General features: G+C 41.1%; 1 protein-coding gene across 2 annotated transcripts in view; it reads right to left on the reverse strand.

Annotated features, from left to right (window-relative positions):
• Imp (IGF-II mRNA-binding protein) overlaps positions 1 to 16,148 on the reverse strand; it is a 55,914-nt gene extending 39,766 nt beyond the window's left edge. For both annotated transcript variants that reach the window (XM_071724318.1, XM_071724311.1), the window contains exon 1: positions 14,676 to 16,148. In XM_071724318.1, coding sequence (XP_071580419.1) covers positions 14,676 to 14,764 — 89 coding nt within the window. In that variant the 5' untranslated portion in view covers positions 14,765 to 16,148. The remainder of the gene's footprint in view (positions 1 to 14,675) is intronic.
• Between the last annotated feature and the right edge of the window lie 1,900 nt (positions 16,149 to 18,048).

Consider the following 18,048-nt stretch of genomic DNA (forward strand, 5'->3'; position numbering starts at 1 on the left):
TGAGATACTTGTTTATATAAAAAAAAAAAAAACATATATAATGTATCTGCAAATTATTGCGGTAACAACTTTTAATTTCATTGTACACATTCTTGAATATTTATTTAATCAGGCAGTGCAATCTCTCTAATATATATAATATTTACGGGAAATTATTATTTTTCAGAAATTGTACAAACAAATGGAAATATGAATATGATTCATTCACATGAATATCTGTCAAAAGTGATGAGAAAAGTGATTTGTTCGTTTTGACCCGTAAAGAGCGTATCAGAGGGTTAATTTGCACATGTCCAGAATTAAAAAGGGGTGGACATTTGCCGATAATCGATACGGTTTAGTCGAAACTGACCGGGTCACGAGTTTCGAGGTTCTCAAAGAACGCCGATTCTTTTTCTGTCATTCAATCGGAAATTAGTCAATTAATTAAAATCTTCAATCTTCTCGAATAATTAATCTTCTTGTAATCAGTTTTACAATAAAATTACCAGATTTTTGCGATTGACGAAATGAAATTTTCGTTTGCCGATAAATTCCTGTTTACATTCGAACTTCACAATTTAACGTAAATTTAAACGTTCGATCTGATGGACCAGTTCTAAGGATCTGGGTCAGAATTTCAGAAGTGAACGTCGATCGACCGTCTCGAGAATCCTTTTATATTGCGAGGTCGAGCGATGTCGCTAAAGATATCGGCGAGTATATTTGGTGGTTTCGCGGGTCAGAATTCGACATTTCCCGATTTTGCACCGTCTAAATGATGAATGGTTGATGGCACAGATACGGAATCTAGCACGGTCGGGTTAATAATGAGCCGAGATCGTTATCGGAAATATCGCAGACGTATTTTATACAGATTTCTTCGGCCGAGGAAAAACTCCACGCCGATGAAGATTCATCGCAATCTGATCTCGAAAATATAAGTTAAATATAAGTATAATTTAAATAAATATATAAGTATATTATATACATATAGATTATGTAAAACAAGCATAATTCTTGAAATTTTTTATGAAGAATTTAAAGCATTTAAAGCTGGTATCAATATCAATATATAATCTCGAATTTATGTTTCGATGTCACAGATATTTATATATTATAGAGAAGAAGAATATTGTTGCTGTGTTCTAATTCAAAATAACTTTCAAAATACATAAAAATATTTCTGTCGTCAAAGAAAGCTCTGTTTATCAAAGGGGATCTTCTCGAGATAATTAGCGTGATTGTCTCTTATAAAAAATGTCATCTCTACTGGAAGAGCAAGTCCGCAGCTTCCTCCTCATCTAAATAGCGGACTTCATCTAACTGATATAATAATTCTCCCCGGAATATTTAACGACATCGAGGAGCCAGGAGGATCATCGAATTTCCCAGCAGGACTTAACAAATTGAGATACGAGGGTCACGTTTCGCAGTAGATGACCGGCGATATCGATGGTGGCTTTAGGCGAGATGGAAAGGGCAAAGGCGAAGACGAAGGCGAAGGCGAAGGAGTAAGGATGAATGTATATATGTTACAGCGTTAGTCACGTAGAAAAAGCAAGAGAGCGAAAGAAAACACATGTGTGTAAGAGAGAAATGGGGGTACACGAATTTGTGCTTCTACTTTCCTACGAATTCCGTTAATAAGAATTTACTGATGTTATTACCAAAATGAGCAGGATTGTGTGAAAACATAGAAACCAGAATAAAAGGAAGTGAAACAAAATGAGAAAACGGTTAAAAAAAGTGAGAGTATATAGTAACATAGCACTCAATAGATAAAATAGAAAATATTAAATGTGATAGTAATACCGCTTTGTACACCGTGATTAATAAAGAACGATTTTATGCGAATAAACATTAAATGTGAATCAATTTAAGACTTCTGAATTCACGATTATTATATTTTCGATGCATACAGTACCAACGTTATAAATAATAAACTGACTGTACTGCAATATGTGTATTAATTATTAATAATTAAATCATAAAATATCTCTCCACATATTTTATTCGGTTGCATTTTCTACAACAGTAATATATTCAGAAAGAGTAATATAAATTAAAAAAGAACACGCATTTTTGTGTGTGCGTGTACGAAGAAAAGACCGAAAGAGAAAGATGTCACAATAGAGCCAGAAAAGAGAGCGCGAGAAAGAGAAAGTATACGAGGCTTCCCTTCCATCCTTTCCATCTCCTCGTCCTCCTGCTCCTGTTATCCCGCCCTACCCTTCATCCGCGTCCCTTCCTTCCCACAGGCGGAAAGTAATCAATACTTCGGGAAGGTGCGTGGGTGAAGCACACACGCCTGTGGGTCGCGGCATCGCCGGTAACTTTGCGCGAATTTAACTTGCGAGGCCCTCCTCCCTCGGTACACACGCACGAAGGAGAGGCCTACGCAGCACCTCGTAGGGCGGCGAGAGGAGAGACGTACCCTCGAGATTCGTCCTCCTCGCTCTCGGTGAAGAGGCATGTGGCAGAATCGGCTGGAGGATCTCGGTCGAAATTCACTCAATTCCGAAGCAAAATTTTATTTGTGTAAAACAATCTCTTAAGATACCCTTAATTAGGGAAATTCGACAATACACCGTTCTGAAATTGTTGAGATTCGCGTTTCGATTAAACAGTTTCCTAATTTCTTCATAATTTAAGACTTATATTCTGCTTATATTTTTGCCTTACCGTAACATCTGCCGCAACAAAATTATCTTGACATTGCTATATAATTTTTATAATGCGAAAACGCTACTTGCTAAAAACTCGGGGTTTAATTAACGTCAGGAGCGTTTAAATAAAAAATTCATTCGCTCATGCACTCACTCACTTGTTCACTCTTTTTCTCCTTCAACTGAAGCTATACGCTGTTCCCGGTGTTTATCGTAATCCCGACTGCGATGCGTGCCTTAAGGACGCAGGAAGCGGCTGTCCCGCGCGGTTCGGTACACGGCGCCAGGCGTCGATTCTAGTTTTAATCGAATTTAGGCACCAGGCGGCTGTTTAATCGTCCGTGACAAAAAAAAGAAGCGAATAAAATACACGGACATCGAGACGTCGCGGCGGCGGGGGGGAATCGGCGAGGAATTAATTAAATGCAACGGCGATGTATTCATGTCGCGATGGCGAGTAAGCGAAAAAGAGAGAAAGAAAGAGAGGGGGGGGGAGGATGCAACCACCCACCCTCGCTCGCGTATCCCGCGGGATACGAAAACGAGTCGTCGCTGCCGCCGCTCGCGTGACAAAGGCTTAAGTTCCAGCCGCCCGTACAATGCCCGAGACAACGTCGTCTCCAGATTATAAAATTTAATTAAAATTTTGTTAGGGCCCCGCGCCGAGTTCTCTTCCCTTCTCTCCTGTATCTCCGACACCATTCTCGTTTTCTTTCTTCCTCCCTTGCCGCTTCGATTCGTCGTGTTTCGCGTCTCTCTTGTTTCTCGCTGTTCCGTTTAGATCATTTCCGCCCGTGTTTTTGCGATACATATAGCGACGATGCATCTCGAGAACGTAAACAGCGGTGACTACAATAGAGCGCGCCAAAAATCACCCCGAATTTAATTATCACGTTGCGGTCTCATCAGAATTTGCGTGACGCTAAATACCATACCTTGGGAAAATTCGATAATGTCTGTTAAAAATGTTTTTTTCAGCAAAAATTGCATGGGAACCAGTATGCTCATTTCCGCGTGGCTTTCGTGTGATGAAATTTCAAGTATTGGTACATATAAGCTTTTAAAATTGTTGATTGTAACATCAAAATTGAATATAAAAAAATTATGCAAATAAATAACGATCGTTCAAACTTGCGCTACAGAAAGTTGAATTCATAAATGAAATATATTGTCAGTAAGCAAAAACATTTTGGATATCAATTAAAATTATTAAGTCGATAAATTAGAATAGGATGGGTACAGTATATAAAATGAGGTGTAAAGTCTTAACGAGCAAACACTTTAAAGGAGCATAAAAGCGATTATAAAAAAAATACAATAAATCTTAGGGAGCACCCCGAACTCTCTTCCTCTCCGCCCCTGGTTCTCACCCTCGTTTTATTTTTTTTTAGCCCTCCTTCAGCCTGACGTCGCGGACTTGCACGGGCTCGGCGAAAAGCTCAAAGTAGGACGAGGCTGTTGAATAAATAATGGCCCACGGTCTGACTCGATCGCGAAAGCCAGATACGTGCCTTTTTACGTAAGCTCGCGTGACCTCGGTTAGTTGACGACCGACCGGAAAGAGGCAGCCATGAAGACCCCTGTACGTTTACAAACCGTTACACGTGGTCGGTAAGAGAAAGGAAGGATAAGCCCAACGCGATAATCAGCGATAGTCTAATTAACCTGTTAAATTGTCACGGCAGGGGACGAGAGATAGGAGCCACCTAATAAATATTTTTTTGGATTAAAATATTTTTTTCTCAGTGTAGAGAACTGACTTGTATCACGTTACAACTTCCTTTTTAAATTAATTTCTCTCTACCAATTATTTTCCATTTCCCTAAACATTTCTCAGCTTGTACGAACAAGCTGAAATTACGGTTAAACAAGATTAACGAGATAAAGAAATATATTCTTAAAGAGAACAATGTACGGAGGGTATACATTTCCCGTCGGCAAATAATGCCGTGTTCAGCGAATACAAATTTCTTTTATGCAAACGATTGTTTTGACAGGGCAATAAATGTATTTTACATTGAGCACAATCGTATTGTATATTCGCTTATATTTTATGTGCCATTCGGTCCGCATGACTTATTTGTTATATTTACACCGTAACGTTTGCAGAGTGAAAGCACATGTTTGCACATAAATTTACTAACATTCTAATTTAAACAATTAAAGTGCGAATCGCGGAATCTCTAATTAGATCTCGTATCTTTAATTAAAAATGCTGAAAATAATTAAACTAACATTTATAATTTTTGTATATGCAGTACCTATACAAGTTGTGCTGGACAGAACTAGGCAAGTCACGTACATAAACCAAAAAACAAATTATAATCGCGGGCTAGATTTTATCCCACAAAAGGTCGTGACAAAGTTTCGCGAGAGGAGCGAAAAGGCGAGGTAGATGTTCGTTGCTTACGAGACTCTGATAAGACACACTAATCAATGTTACGGAGAAACTGCTGGCCACGTATGGAGACGTGCGGCTCCGTTGCACTTCCAGGAACGCATCCGATGACGAGAGGAAAGACTACGCGGCCAGCGACACGGGGCACGGCGTCGTCTGTCTTCTTCGGCCATAAGGTGGAAACGGAATCGTTCGCGGGTGCGTTGATCGACGGGAGAGACAAAGAGAGTGCAAGGAACTCCCGCGCGAGCTGACTAGAGAAAATACCGCGACTATCGCGCGAGCATAATGTCACGCTGATGCGTCCCGACTATTCGATATGCACTTCGCGATTCGCAGCCTGCGAGGAATTTTCCAGTCATCGATTATACGAAGGAACGAAAGAAATATCGAGGAGAAGAACTAAGAATAATAGAGAGACACTCGAGACGACTCGATAACTTCATGCTTAAGGACGTTCTCCGGTCCTTATACTAGAGAAAATAGATTTTTTTTAGATTTTCTTGAAACTGTGAATATACGTTAATTTAGGTGTGCTTTATGCGTGGTATAAATTTAAGTACCTCTTCCGGTATAAAAAATCAAGATACTGAGCCTCAAAGTTTCAATTTTTACCAAAAAAATTTTTTAATTTAATTTTTTTTTATTTTGGCATTTTTTCCTTATAGAACTCGACGAGAGGAGCAACTTTGGTCCTTTTGACCAACCTCGTATCTCTTACCGTTTGGCCTGGAAAACCTTTTCATTAGTAAAAGTTGAAACTTTGAGGCTCAGTATCTTTATTTTTTATACCGGAAGAGGTACTGAAATTTATACCACGCATAAAGCACACCTAAATTAACGTATATTCACAGTTTCAAGAAAATCTAAAGAAAATCGATTTTCTCTAGTATAAGGACCGGAGAACGTCCTTAAGTTATCATAACGTAATCTATTATCCAAAGTATAATTGTATATTTTAACGTGTTATGTATAATATATTGTTATATAAATTAATATATATTTCCGATACAATTAATTATAGTACAATCTCGATGTGACAAAATTCTCATTGTAATAAAAGTTGATGAAATAAATTATGTAATGTTTATAACTTTTATTTTCTTCAAACTATTCGCGTTGCTTATTAAAGCGCACTAAAAAAAAAACTGATAAGTGTACAAATAATCCAAATATCTATTAAAAATTTGGACGGAAAAGCTGCTATTATTTTCTTATGTTGATTTATCAAATATTCGCAGATATAAGAGCAAATCCTTGTTAGCGCTACAGCTTGATAATGATTGACTAGTATGCAACTTGTATGCTAATCAGTGAGGGACATCGCAAGCCGGTTTGCAAATGGCGGCTGTCATCTTGAGCGCCGACGCCATTTTTACGCTCTTAAGTTGTTTCGCTAAAAGAGGTACACTACGTTTAAATTTTGCGTGTAAAAAGGCTCTTCTTTAAAGCTTTTCTGCGTTATTTATATTGTAAAATTCGAAAAAACTTGAACGTCTTAAAATTACTTATGATTTAAAAAAAAAGATGTTCGTTTTCAGAAGAATTTTTGGCAGTTTCTTTTGTTGTTATCCGCGTGTGTCTTCCATTGCCACGAAAAGATTTCTAATAGCGAAATGCTATCGGATATGGTTGAGATCACCCTTGAAAATCTTGACAGAAAATGAAAACTGAGATTTAGGGAAAGTAAGGAAAAGATACAATGGAATAAAAGATCAAAAAAGGCAAAGGAATATTATTTTTTAAGTTACCAGGGTTCGTTAAGGATCCATCATAAAAGAAGATTATTTTTTTTAAAGAAATTCCAGAAGAAAAACTTCCAAAAGGAATTTATAAATTAAACAATATATTCCGAAGACCATCAGAAAAGTTTTAGAAAGAGAACGCAGTTCTTTGTAGAAACGCTCATAAAAGATACCCTTCTGTTATTTCCCGTGTCTCTTTCGAAATTTTCAGGTCTGCTCGATCCCGTGTTCAGGTAAAAGGAAATATTGAGAAATCGACAGAGGGACCTTCCTGGAAGTTTACCCGTCGAGCCCGAAGGACCGTTAAAACGCGCCAAAAATTTACCTGGCTTCTTTGTTCGGAAGATTTCCCAAGAGGAACCTTAACGCTGAGATTGACAGGGAGGCGAGAATGATGCAGGCGATAACGGAAAACTTTGTGTGAGACGAAAACGTTTGGAGAGATATTTTCTTGCAAATATTAAACGCAGGCTGCATACTGCATTCAGCGGAGTTTCCTTTCTTAAATATTTCCGTAACGAAGCGATAAAATAAAGAGCATAGAGAAAATACAACTTCTTCAGTTGTAACCATTCCTCAACTTTTTAAATAAAAATTCAGCAAATCGGAGGAAATTTTATATTGGTCACAAGATGTTTTCTCCCTTAATTTTGTTCACAGATTCTTTTATTAATTTATTATTTGCTTTTTAACTATTATATAAAAGTGATGGAAGACATCTTCATTATGGCAAGTTCAAACGTTTCAAAAGTCAAGCAGATAATAAAATCTCATTCTTTGTTTAATTAAAAGCTTAGTTTGGCTAATTGTAAGATATTTAGTATTGAAAATTGAAAATTGGCTATTATATTTTCGTAATAATCGCTATAACAGTTTGCATTGTCACGCAGTAACTTAATACCTTGTCTGACAATGAAATGTATTCATTGACTGATTCGTTTCGATTTTGATACTAAAAGAAAAGAGTCAATCGAACGTCTCCGCCGAGTGCTCGAGGTAGCTATAATTTATACTAATCTCGAAATTATAGTCGAAAAGAACGTTTTCGACGGGAAGAATTTTCCGCGACGACAGTGTCATAGATGCCTGCGTTACCGACGCGAAAAAAGGCGCGATGCGCGTTTTCACTGGAAGATAGAGCCACGAACAACGTAGAGAACGCTCTATCCGGAGCCTGGCTGATGCGACACGTGACGTGGTATTTCGCCGTTGCTACTCGCTTCGACGAATCGATGATAAGGCCGCTCATCGCGGCATCTCCTTTCGATCCGCTCGCGCAAATCAAACGTTATTTATATTATGCACTAACGTGTTATATTACACGTTCTCTCTCTCGCTCTCTCCCTCTATTTAAGATAGCGCATCCGCTATATCTGCTTAGACCGCCATGCCAGCAGAAAATGGCGGCTCGGCCGCGACGTAACTCGAACACGCGTCTCCATGACGTTCGCCGGCCTCTCGTCGTGAAAGTACGAGCAGACCGTTTCCATTTCTCGGAATCGCCCGTTCGCCATTTACATTTCTATTACTCGCGATCTCGGCAGGGAGAGGACGCATCGCCGAGATCGCCGTATCCGGACTGTCCGCTCTTAAATTAAAGTCACGCACGTTGTTCCGCCACGTAGCCGCCTCCGCCGTAATTCGTCCCTCCCCCCCCCCCTCCGCGCCTTCTTGCCCACTTAACTTTATTATGGTTATCCGTCATTATTTGTCGTTATAGAACGATAGAGAGTGGCGGCGCGATTGTCCGGGATCGCCGCGCGATTTTTGCACGCGATCTTCTTCGCGTAACCGCTTTTTGCGCGTGCGATAATACCCCTTTCGGAGACGATTATCATGTAAAAAAACTGCAAGTGATACTTTGACTCGAATCCTAGTCGTTTCATGTGTTTTTCACGAACTTTTCCCTTCGTATACATTTAAAAGTCGTAAAAACGACTTGCAGTTTCACAAATTTTTTTCCTTTGTATTTTTGGAGGTCGCGAGAACGATCTGCACTCCTCGACGGAAGCGTAAAAATACTACTATATTTATTGGAGCGGTTTTTTTAACGAGTCGTCGCGTGAGAGAACCGTGCGATCGCGTGCGATCATCTCTTCATCAAATTTCAACACCGCGCGCGTCTCGCGTTACTTTGAGGTTGTCCTGCGGTTTCCTTATTCATTTATTCGCTTCAAATTTCGGCAGGATGCTTGTTGGCGCACCTCTTGCTTTACATTGTAATAAAGCTTATGAGAATGTTCATCATACGCAATATTACGCTTTAATTTATTATTTAGTTTCTAATTAAAAGAATTTAATTCAACGAAGGTGTATTTCTTCGGGCACGAAGGAAGCTCTGTCAAAGAATTCCGAGGAATCCCAGTGATTGTCAATGCGCATTTAGCGCTGATTGCGATCCGTCTGGAGCGGTTTTGTTTGTTTGGTATGAAGAGCGCGGTAATGTGGACGCGGCAGTGCGTGTATGCGTGCGAGGCGACGAGTGTGATGATGACGATCGCTATTAGGAGATTTAGAAGCGGGGAGGGGACAAGGCGAGCGGGGCCTCGCGTGGAAAGTTTCGGCTGGAACCGCATCACGTGTCCGCCCCGCGGCTTTAATTGGCGGGGAAAATGAAATAAGTAATATTACAAGAGCAGATAGAGCATTTTCTCATCGCGTGTTTAAGCACAGAACGTTTCTAAATTCCGTTTTCTCTTTTCTAAGCGCAGCTCGCACGACGACCGACGAGATAAAAGAAATGAGCGAAATAAATTCTTTCAAGAGAGGACGGAAGCAAGAACGCTTTTGCCGTGAAGCAGAAGGGAAAGTTTGTCTGACATTTCGTACAATGGTAATTTCTATTTTAATCATATAACAATCTCCGTTACGAAATATTTGATTTATATTTTAAAGTATTAATTTGTAAATATTGCTATATAATGTCCACTATCTCTAAAGCGAGAGATTGTACGCGCGTACACGGAGTTGTAATGATTTGTACTGTTCATTCTGCTATTTCATTGTATTATATTTTTGGACCCGTGTCGCGACTTAAAGAATCGGATTCGCTTGCGTCTCTACGCGCGCGATCCTTTGCGAAGTGAAAGAAGAATTCACGACGTAATTGTGCGTGTCGTCACGCGTTTACGTAATGGAAAATTACGTAAGCAGGCAAAGAAAAATATCACTGGTGACACGTCGTAAGTTTCGCGCACGCGTGTTCGCTAGGTAAACGTTCGCAGCGCCGATCTTTTTCACGCATCGACGAAATTCGCGATTTCCCTTTCGATCGCGACACCTATATGTGCGTGGTACTCTGAAGAAGAATCTTTTGATTTCTTAATTCCCCTTGTTTCAATTATCAGAATTAGTATGCTTTTCCTTCTTGACTCCCGAGCTTTTGACTGATTTCCGGAATTTTCCATTTCGTTGCTTCCCTAAATGTCTGGAGTTCGCGATTTTCTCCACATTTTCCTTCCTAAGCAAATATATTTTCATCAAAACCAGCTAGGTTTTATATTCTTTTTCAATTTTTCGAGCCGTTTTTCACTTTTCGTTGTTAACACCATCTTAATTGAGCTTTATTTTTTCACCATTTCTTTTTTTCGATTCTTCAAGCGCACGTTCTTTTCCAAGCCGACATTTTCGAATACAGAACGCCAAGCGAGACGTTTTCTTTCTACCTTTGCCCTCGCTTCTTCCGCCTATTTATTTACCGCCGGTTTCCGGTGCGGACTTCGCCATAATAAACCGTACGCGTACATATATGGTCTATTTCCCCGCGTTATTTTTAAGCCGCGTCGCAGTTCGTGCGCGATATGGTGCACTATTTCTGGCCCTAATTCGTGCGTGTCACGCGGACGCGCACGCACGGCGTGTACCTGATGCGAGTTCTCCACGTGGGTGCACATGGGCGCCGCTAGGAATTACACGTGCGGCCCCATTTTTGTTAGACTTCATCAGAAATTCAAGCTACTTTTTTTATGTTATATCACGCGTTATCTTCGAGTGATTTACGAAAAAACTTACATTTGCTATGAATAAAGAGCTGTGCGATAAAATTTTAGCGAACGAAATATACTCTGTGATTGTAGTAAAATTAAAAATATCTTGGAAAATGCTCCGAATGTTCTCCATTATCACCTTAAAAATTAGAGCCAAATCTTAATTCTTACGTTGCAAATCGTTCACAACTCGAGAGTTATATCTCAAAATTTAGAAATGCTCCGATATTTTTATAAAGAAAAACTGACTTTTAATTAGCCAGACGAGGCGCGATTGAAAATTAAAGCTGTTAATATGATCTGTACATAAATGCGCGCGTATACTCCGTTTATGGGCGGTAGAGAAAGTCTTGCTTGATCCCTGTTCTTTATTATTCCACCTTCTCGAATGAGTCACGCTGCGTTTTCGTTTTACGGGGTGTCATTCTTGAAGTCACGTACGCGATACCGTCCCCCTCGCTCTATCGCCGCCATTTTCGGCAAAATCTTATATCGCAAACACAATGAAGCCGTTGTGCGAGTTATAAATTTCAATGTGCCTTTCGATACGATTTCGACGCTTCCCGTCTGTGAAAAGTGTATGAAAATCTATCTATTTCATATTTATATTTCTAAAATTTATTGTAAGATATTTCAAATAATTCAAACATGTACCGTTTATATTATATGTATATTATATAGTCTTAATCGAATGATTTTTCAATTCACGTGACATTTGAAATTTTTCTACAACACTGACAGTTTTATATAAGAGCTCGAAGATTACAAAGTTAAAATCTAACGACGGCCTACTAAATTCTTCTTAGAACTCTTCTTATTTCGAACAATTACACGTGAACACCGTAAACCTTTCTCAATTTATTTTTATGCTTCTTGGTCAGCCTCTGTTAAAATTTTTCCGATAAAAAAAATTCCGATCGGGCGATAAACGCGATAAGTAAACATTATGCGTACGTGATAAACTCTTCGCCCAAAAGAATTTCCCGTCCGTGTGACGTCCATCATGTTGATGGCGACGCCGTTCAGGGACGAAATCACGCCACGTGTAACGCCAAGACCAGAGTCGGCTTTAGCTGAGAAGGAAACTGGCTGATTATTGATTGCATCGATCTTTTAAATATTACTTTCTATCAATCTTAATATATGTAAATTTCCCACGATAAAATCTTTTACACGAGAAATCAATAATAACAACAACATTAATAGACCTACTATATACAACAATAATTGATGTATTTAGATTTATTATTAAATATTTCGATGACAAAATTTTAATTCGATAAAATTCGTTAATCTTCCCTAAATATATCAGATTATAATTCAAGTACCTACTGAATTTTTAAACACTACAATTTGTGGTCTTGTAATTTTTGGTACTGTATCGATTTTTTAATAATTCATTTTAATATGTATATGCACTGTTAAAGGTTAGAGGATGAAATTTAAACCAATACCATGAGTTAGATTTATTTTGTTATTTTTAACTACCATGTGCGTCAAAATTTATTAGTTCGAAACAAAATAGGATTATTTTAACTCCATTGGTTTAGTCAAATTAACATTGTTTTAGTTAAATTAACTACATATTGAGTAGGAGCAGTGGCGACCTATGGAATAGTTAAAAATTACTCAAAATTGAGTTTAATTTAACCCTATGAATTTAACAGTGTGGATGATATATATGCGAAATATACAATGTATACGCAACAACCAATCTCTCTCTGCGACTGTGAAGAAAAGAGAACGTTATGAGATATTCAATATTTTATCTTCAAGTCACGGAACGACATTGGCTGCTCTCATTCGGAGTTGTTAACCTTCTCGCCACGATGGAAGCGAACAAAACTACCATAGAAAAAATAACTACCTCTAACTTTACTATTTAAAAAGTTTTTCTTCCCTGGAAATCGAAAGGAAAGTTGAATGACGTGTCTTTATCATAAGACATATTTATACAAATTATCGTAAATAGACAGAGAGACTACTTTTAACGAGTTTGTTTAGTGACTTAATGTGAACTAGGTGAGTCATTGTAATGTCTTCACAAACACAGAGAAGATTTTCGGCGTGCCACTACAGTGGCCCTTCGAACGGTGTATGTTTCCGGTAACTATAACGGCTTTAATATACATATATATATCAGATAAATACATACATATATTATATACATATATGTATATATAATGTACAACGAAAGCCGCTATGATGGTTCTCCGTGATGCGAGAAAGTTAAAACAATTTCATTAAATAGTAATTCCTGTCCGGACGTATTTGTCTAATGGCTTTACAGCTCTCGTCACTTCTGACATCAATTCATTTATGAGTTTAAATGATATTTAACCTTTTTTTTTTAAATTATAACTACATAAATCACTACGTGAATTCGCGCGATATTATTGCGAATCTGATTGCGTATCACGTTCAGTAATATGGAAACGGCTTTTATTTCCCGTCACTCGAAGTCGATCGCGACCATTCAGCGGCACGAAAGCGCGAATGCCGCCGAGGAGGCATGGTGTAAATGACGAGATACGCCCGCGCACGGAGTGCGTGCGTGCGTAATTTGATTTACGTTATCGGCGATATTTATCGAGGAGGTTGTTGACTCTGCGAGCGTAATTCTTGGCCGGCCGTGAGATTAGACGACACTCGACTTCGTCGAGACGGAATCGCGATACAATTTCGCCGTCTGCGTGCCATTATATTTGTCTCGCGGCGTGTAAATCGGCAGGCAGGTATATTTGAAACGCTCCGCAGACGAAAGCTTGCCGTGAGCGACAACATCGAAGAAACAACTTTCGTTCTTGGTGTTCAATCAATCAGTATTCTTTTTAATAAACGATCTCTCTCTAAGTATAGATACCGAAGTGGGAGCATTCAATATGTGAATATTAAAAAATATATAATATCGGCTATTTATCAAAAAAAGATAATTTTTATAGCTTGACTAATACGAAATGTTAACCGTTCTTGTTTCTCACACTGTGTGCGTATTTATTTAATAATTAATTTATTAAATTAAATGTGTCCCCGATTTCTCCCTATGTCATTCTATATTCTTCGCAAATAAACCTAAAGAACCTATACCTTAGTCGTGAAAGAGCTATAAGGATGAGAACTTAATTGACGACGGCGGAAGCGACCGATATCCGGAATTTACCTCATCATATTACATAATCGCCACGCATCTTAAAAAGTGAATTCGCAAACAATCGCGGCCTGACGTAATCGACCAATTGGAAATGTATGGTCTTGACTTCGCGTTGATTTGCGTACCAGTATCTCCGACAATCGCGAATTGTGAATATAGTCCTCTCGCAAAATCTCGCATTGAACAGCGTTGGGTTAACCGGAGTTTTCCACCGGAGTTAAGTGTATTCGAAACTTTCGTGTATTTCTGTCGAAATCACATTGAAATTTCGTGTGCCATGTACTCATAACGGACGACAATAATACATTACGTCTGTTGTCGACGAAATTATCGACTACTCCTAATCGAAATGACAAACCATTCTTGAACGACCTCCAATATTCGTTCATGTTTGTGTTATTGCCCTCACAAGCCCTCTCGCAAGCTTGTAAAGTTGTTGATATGTACGCGAGAAATGCCTGAATCGTACGATCGAAAGCAGATCGTAAAATGTTTCGAAAATATTCAGTGTTTCGTCTCAAGATAATATTCCATCAAAATTTAATTTTAATTTGTAACGCGCATTCCGTTTCTTTTTTCTCTTTCAAGAATGAAATTCTTCTCAGAACATACAGAACAGATAATAATTTTAAATTATATCTCAATAAACGTATGTAATCTACTAATGAAATATTAAGATCGCAAATTAACACCTGTTGGTTAATTGGCGACCAACAGGAAATAACGCTACGTGGTTCTTAGTTTTACCTCGGACTATCACCGTTCTTCTCCTCGATCTCCAGACGCTCCATCTCCTTCTGCAGCATACCGCCTTCCGCGAACTTATCCAAAGACATGTTTACGATAATAACTTTGCTCTCTCTGTCGCAAAACTCGCGCACAAAATGAAGCGACGATTACGCGCTTATACACTTGTCTCCTTCTATATATATATACACGTATTAATTTTCTTTCTCTCTCTGTTAAATATGCTTTTGTTAAACTGCTTTATCGGCCGCAAGCCGCCGACTGAGGTAGACTTTAAACACTGGCACTAAAACACTGGCTGATCTCCCGCGCCACCGAGGTGCGGAGAGAGAGGGAGGGAAGACAAGCGTAGAAAAAAAGGTACTGGTGCACTTTCGCCCTTAACGCCCTCCTCGACAGATCCGCTCCGGAATGAGGAGCGGCACGGCGTACGTGTCGTGGCGACACACACGATATATCTCGGCGAATGATTTCGGGTTGCTGTAATCTCTCCTCGCCGATTACGACGCACGCACTTCCTCACTCTCTCTCCCTCTTCCTTTCCTCTTTGGCTCTCTTCCGACTTCCGTCCCGCGTTTTACTCCCTCCTTCGAGCACGCCGTTCCCTCCTTCTTAGGAGACTCTTTGACGACGCGATTTACGTCACGGATAAATGACGATTGTATCAAGTCGACGACGACGACGACGGCGACGGACGACGACGACGACGACGACAGCGGCGGCGGCGACGGCGACGGCGGCGACGGCGATGATGATAATGACGATGGCGGTAACGACGATAACGACCGGCAACGACGAGGAGGATAACTGATGACGACGGGCACCGTCCAACCGTAGTTCACTCGCACTCGGAGAGGGAAGAAAACACGCCGCGAATTGCTTCGGACGAATGTCCAAGGGAAACTCGTGCGGGTGGTGAAGCACTAGCTTTCCCCGTCGTCTCCCGATACCTAGCCTTCTAAGCGAGCCGTCCCCTTCCCTTCCCTACGCTCTATCTGCGTTCTCTCTATCTCTCTTCCCCGCAACGCGCCGCGCGCGTCCGCTTCCTGCGTCTTTCTCTCTTCAGGCGCTACCCTCTCTCCCTCGGAACGGGCCGCTCCGGTGTCTCACTCCGTTTTTCTCCCTCGCTCTCTCTTCCTCGCTCGCTCTCCCTTTCTCCCTCCCCCTCGTTCTGGGCCGACGTAGAATTCCCTCGACGTATCGGAGCCGCTCGTGCTTTTTTACCAACCGAGTGTAGTAGACCGGCCCGAATGCGATTGGCCGTCCGTCGAGGACGATTCCGGGACGATCCCGGGCTGCGCGGCTGCCGTCCGATCGCCGGACTCGACAATGACGGGCGGCGTTAGCGGCGTATCGGATGCACACACGTAGCACGCGCGTACTTTTGTCACTGTCTTCGCACGTGGATCAATCGGTGGTCGCGTGGGGTGCGCAGGATCGTGACCGCCAAATTCTCTCTCTCGGCGCCGCGCCGCGCCGGTTCACGCCGATTACGTGCGCCTCGGGATCCGGTATCGGTGGTATCTGCTATTCGGCTCGCGGCTCCACGCAGTACCGCGCTGTCAATGGCGCTGCTCGATACGTGGGGGTGTCCCCTCCCTCCCTCTCTTCTGCTCTCCTCTCTCTCCCTCTCTCTCCTTCCCACTCCCTGGGACGTCTCCACTCTTTTCTCCGTTCGCCGGAGCAAGATTCGATCGCGGCGATCAATGAATACCGGAGTAGAACGCTACGCCGTTCGCCGGTGCGCGTGTTACACGCGTGCAACGATACGCGGAGGGACCGGAGAACACGCACACGTATTCGGCGCGGCCAAATACCGGACGGGATATCTAGTGAGAAAGAGCGCTAGGTAACACTGATATTATATTTTTATAACACGCGCGGCGCGGTCCCATCATAGGCCGCGCCCAATCTGTCCCCACCAGGTCTAGCTTCCCCTTTACGCGCCGGGTGTACCCCACCACCGGAGGCGCACCGTTCGTTGAGGAGGCGGTTTACGACGCCTGCGTGAGGGAAGTATATACACACTATCGCCTCCACGCCGATGGTTCTCTCTCTCTCTCTCTCCCTCTCTCTTTTTTTCTCTTTCTGTCGCTCCTCTCTCGGAAAAGCGCGGGGATTCGCGCGCGTCGTCTCTCCCCTTTATATTCGTACGAGTTTTCCGATCGTACGCAATTAGCAAACGAGAAAGATGTAATTTGTTGTTAAATTAATTATCGAATTATCTTAAGTCTCTCAGGACTGGTTCAGTTTGTGCGCACGACGGTCCAACGTACTTCTCGTGTATTCCTTTTGTACGAACGAGTGGAATGAGTCGGTCGTGTTCGACGACGACAATTCGAGGTGGCTTGTCGGAGTAATCGGGGTCGATACGCGCCATGCCGAATAGTGCGTAGATAGCAGAAGACGCGCGTCATTGACCGCGAGTGAAGGCGCCGCTCGGTGAACACTGATGAATACTAGGATTTGAATACACGGTGTGCTGCGTTCAAGAATGAAATATTAACTCTCGACTGCAACTGTAATAAAATATTAACAATATGTTCTGAATTCTTACACACTGTTAAATGTTATAGGATGAAATTAAACCAATACCTTGAGTTAAATAATATCTTGTTATTTTTAACTACCATGTATGTCGAAATTTATTATTTTAACATAAAACATCAAAATCCAACCTCATACTCTAAAAGCAGATATTGTTGATAACATTCTTTGCTAAATATAAAATCGCAAATGACAGTCGATGGATATGGGCTTTGAAGTTTATTTCTTCAAGAATAACTTTCCCAAAACTTCAGCAAAACTTGAGTATGTACTTAGTTTTGACGTACTTGTGGGATTTTGATACCTAAGAGTTTCAAGCAAATCGATGTAAGCTGCGTCGTTATCGTTATAAATGTTGGAATCACTTTCAAGAGTTTCGCTAGTGCCCGAAGCCACATCGAAAGTCGAGAAGTTTCTCAGCGCTGGTTGAAACCTTCGAGGATCGAGTCGTCTCTACGTCTTTTCCTACTGTTTTGTCTAACTCGTTTTTACGTGTTACTCCAAACTCTTCCCTCTCTGTCGCACAATGGCAATCTGAATTTCGACTTGCCGAATCTCGCGGGGAACGCAATAACGCGCTCTTTGATCGTCGACTGCTGAAGGGCCCTTCGCCGATCGACCCCCTGCCGGGGATTGCGTCGCATAGCTCTACCGGGTGACTTGAAGTACTGTCATCCATTGTTTCGCGAAATGGATGTTCGATTCATTAACGCTGGAATTGCTGTTGGCGGCAACTACAGTCAAAGTCCGTAGGTTCGTAGGTTGGCACCGAGTTTGCGAAAAATCGGCCCAACATATATGCCTGTCGGGATTATCGGTTCGCCAA

Source organism: Temnothorax nylanderi, unplaced genomic scaffold (assembly GCF_030848795.1).
Source record: "Temnothorax nylanderi isolate EJ_2023f unplaced genomic scaffold, tnyl_v1.0 TNYL_tig0008_pilon, whole genome shotgun sequence".
NCBI lineage: Eukaryota > Metazoa > Arthropoda > Insecta > Hymenoptera > Formicidae > Temnothorax > Temnothorax nylanderi.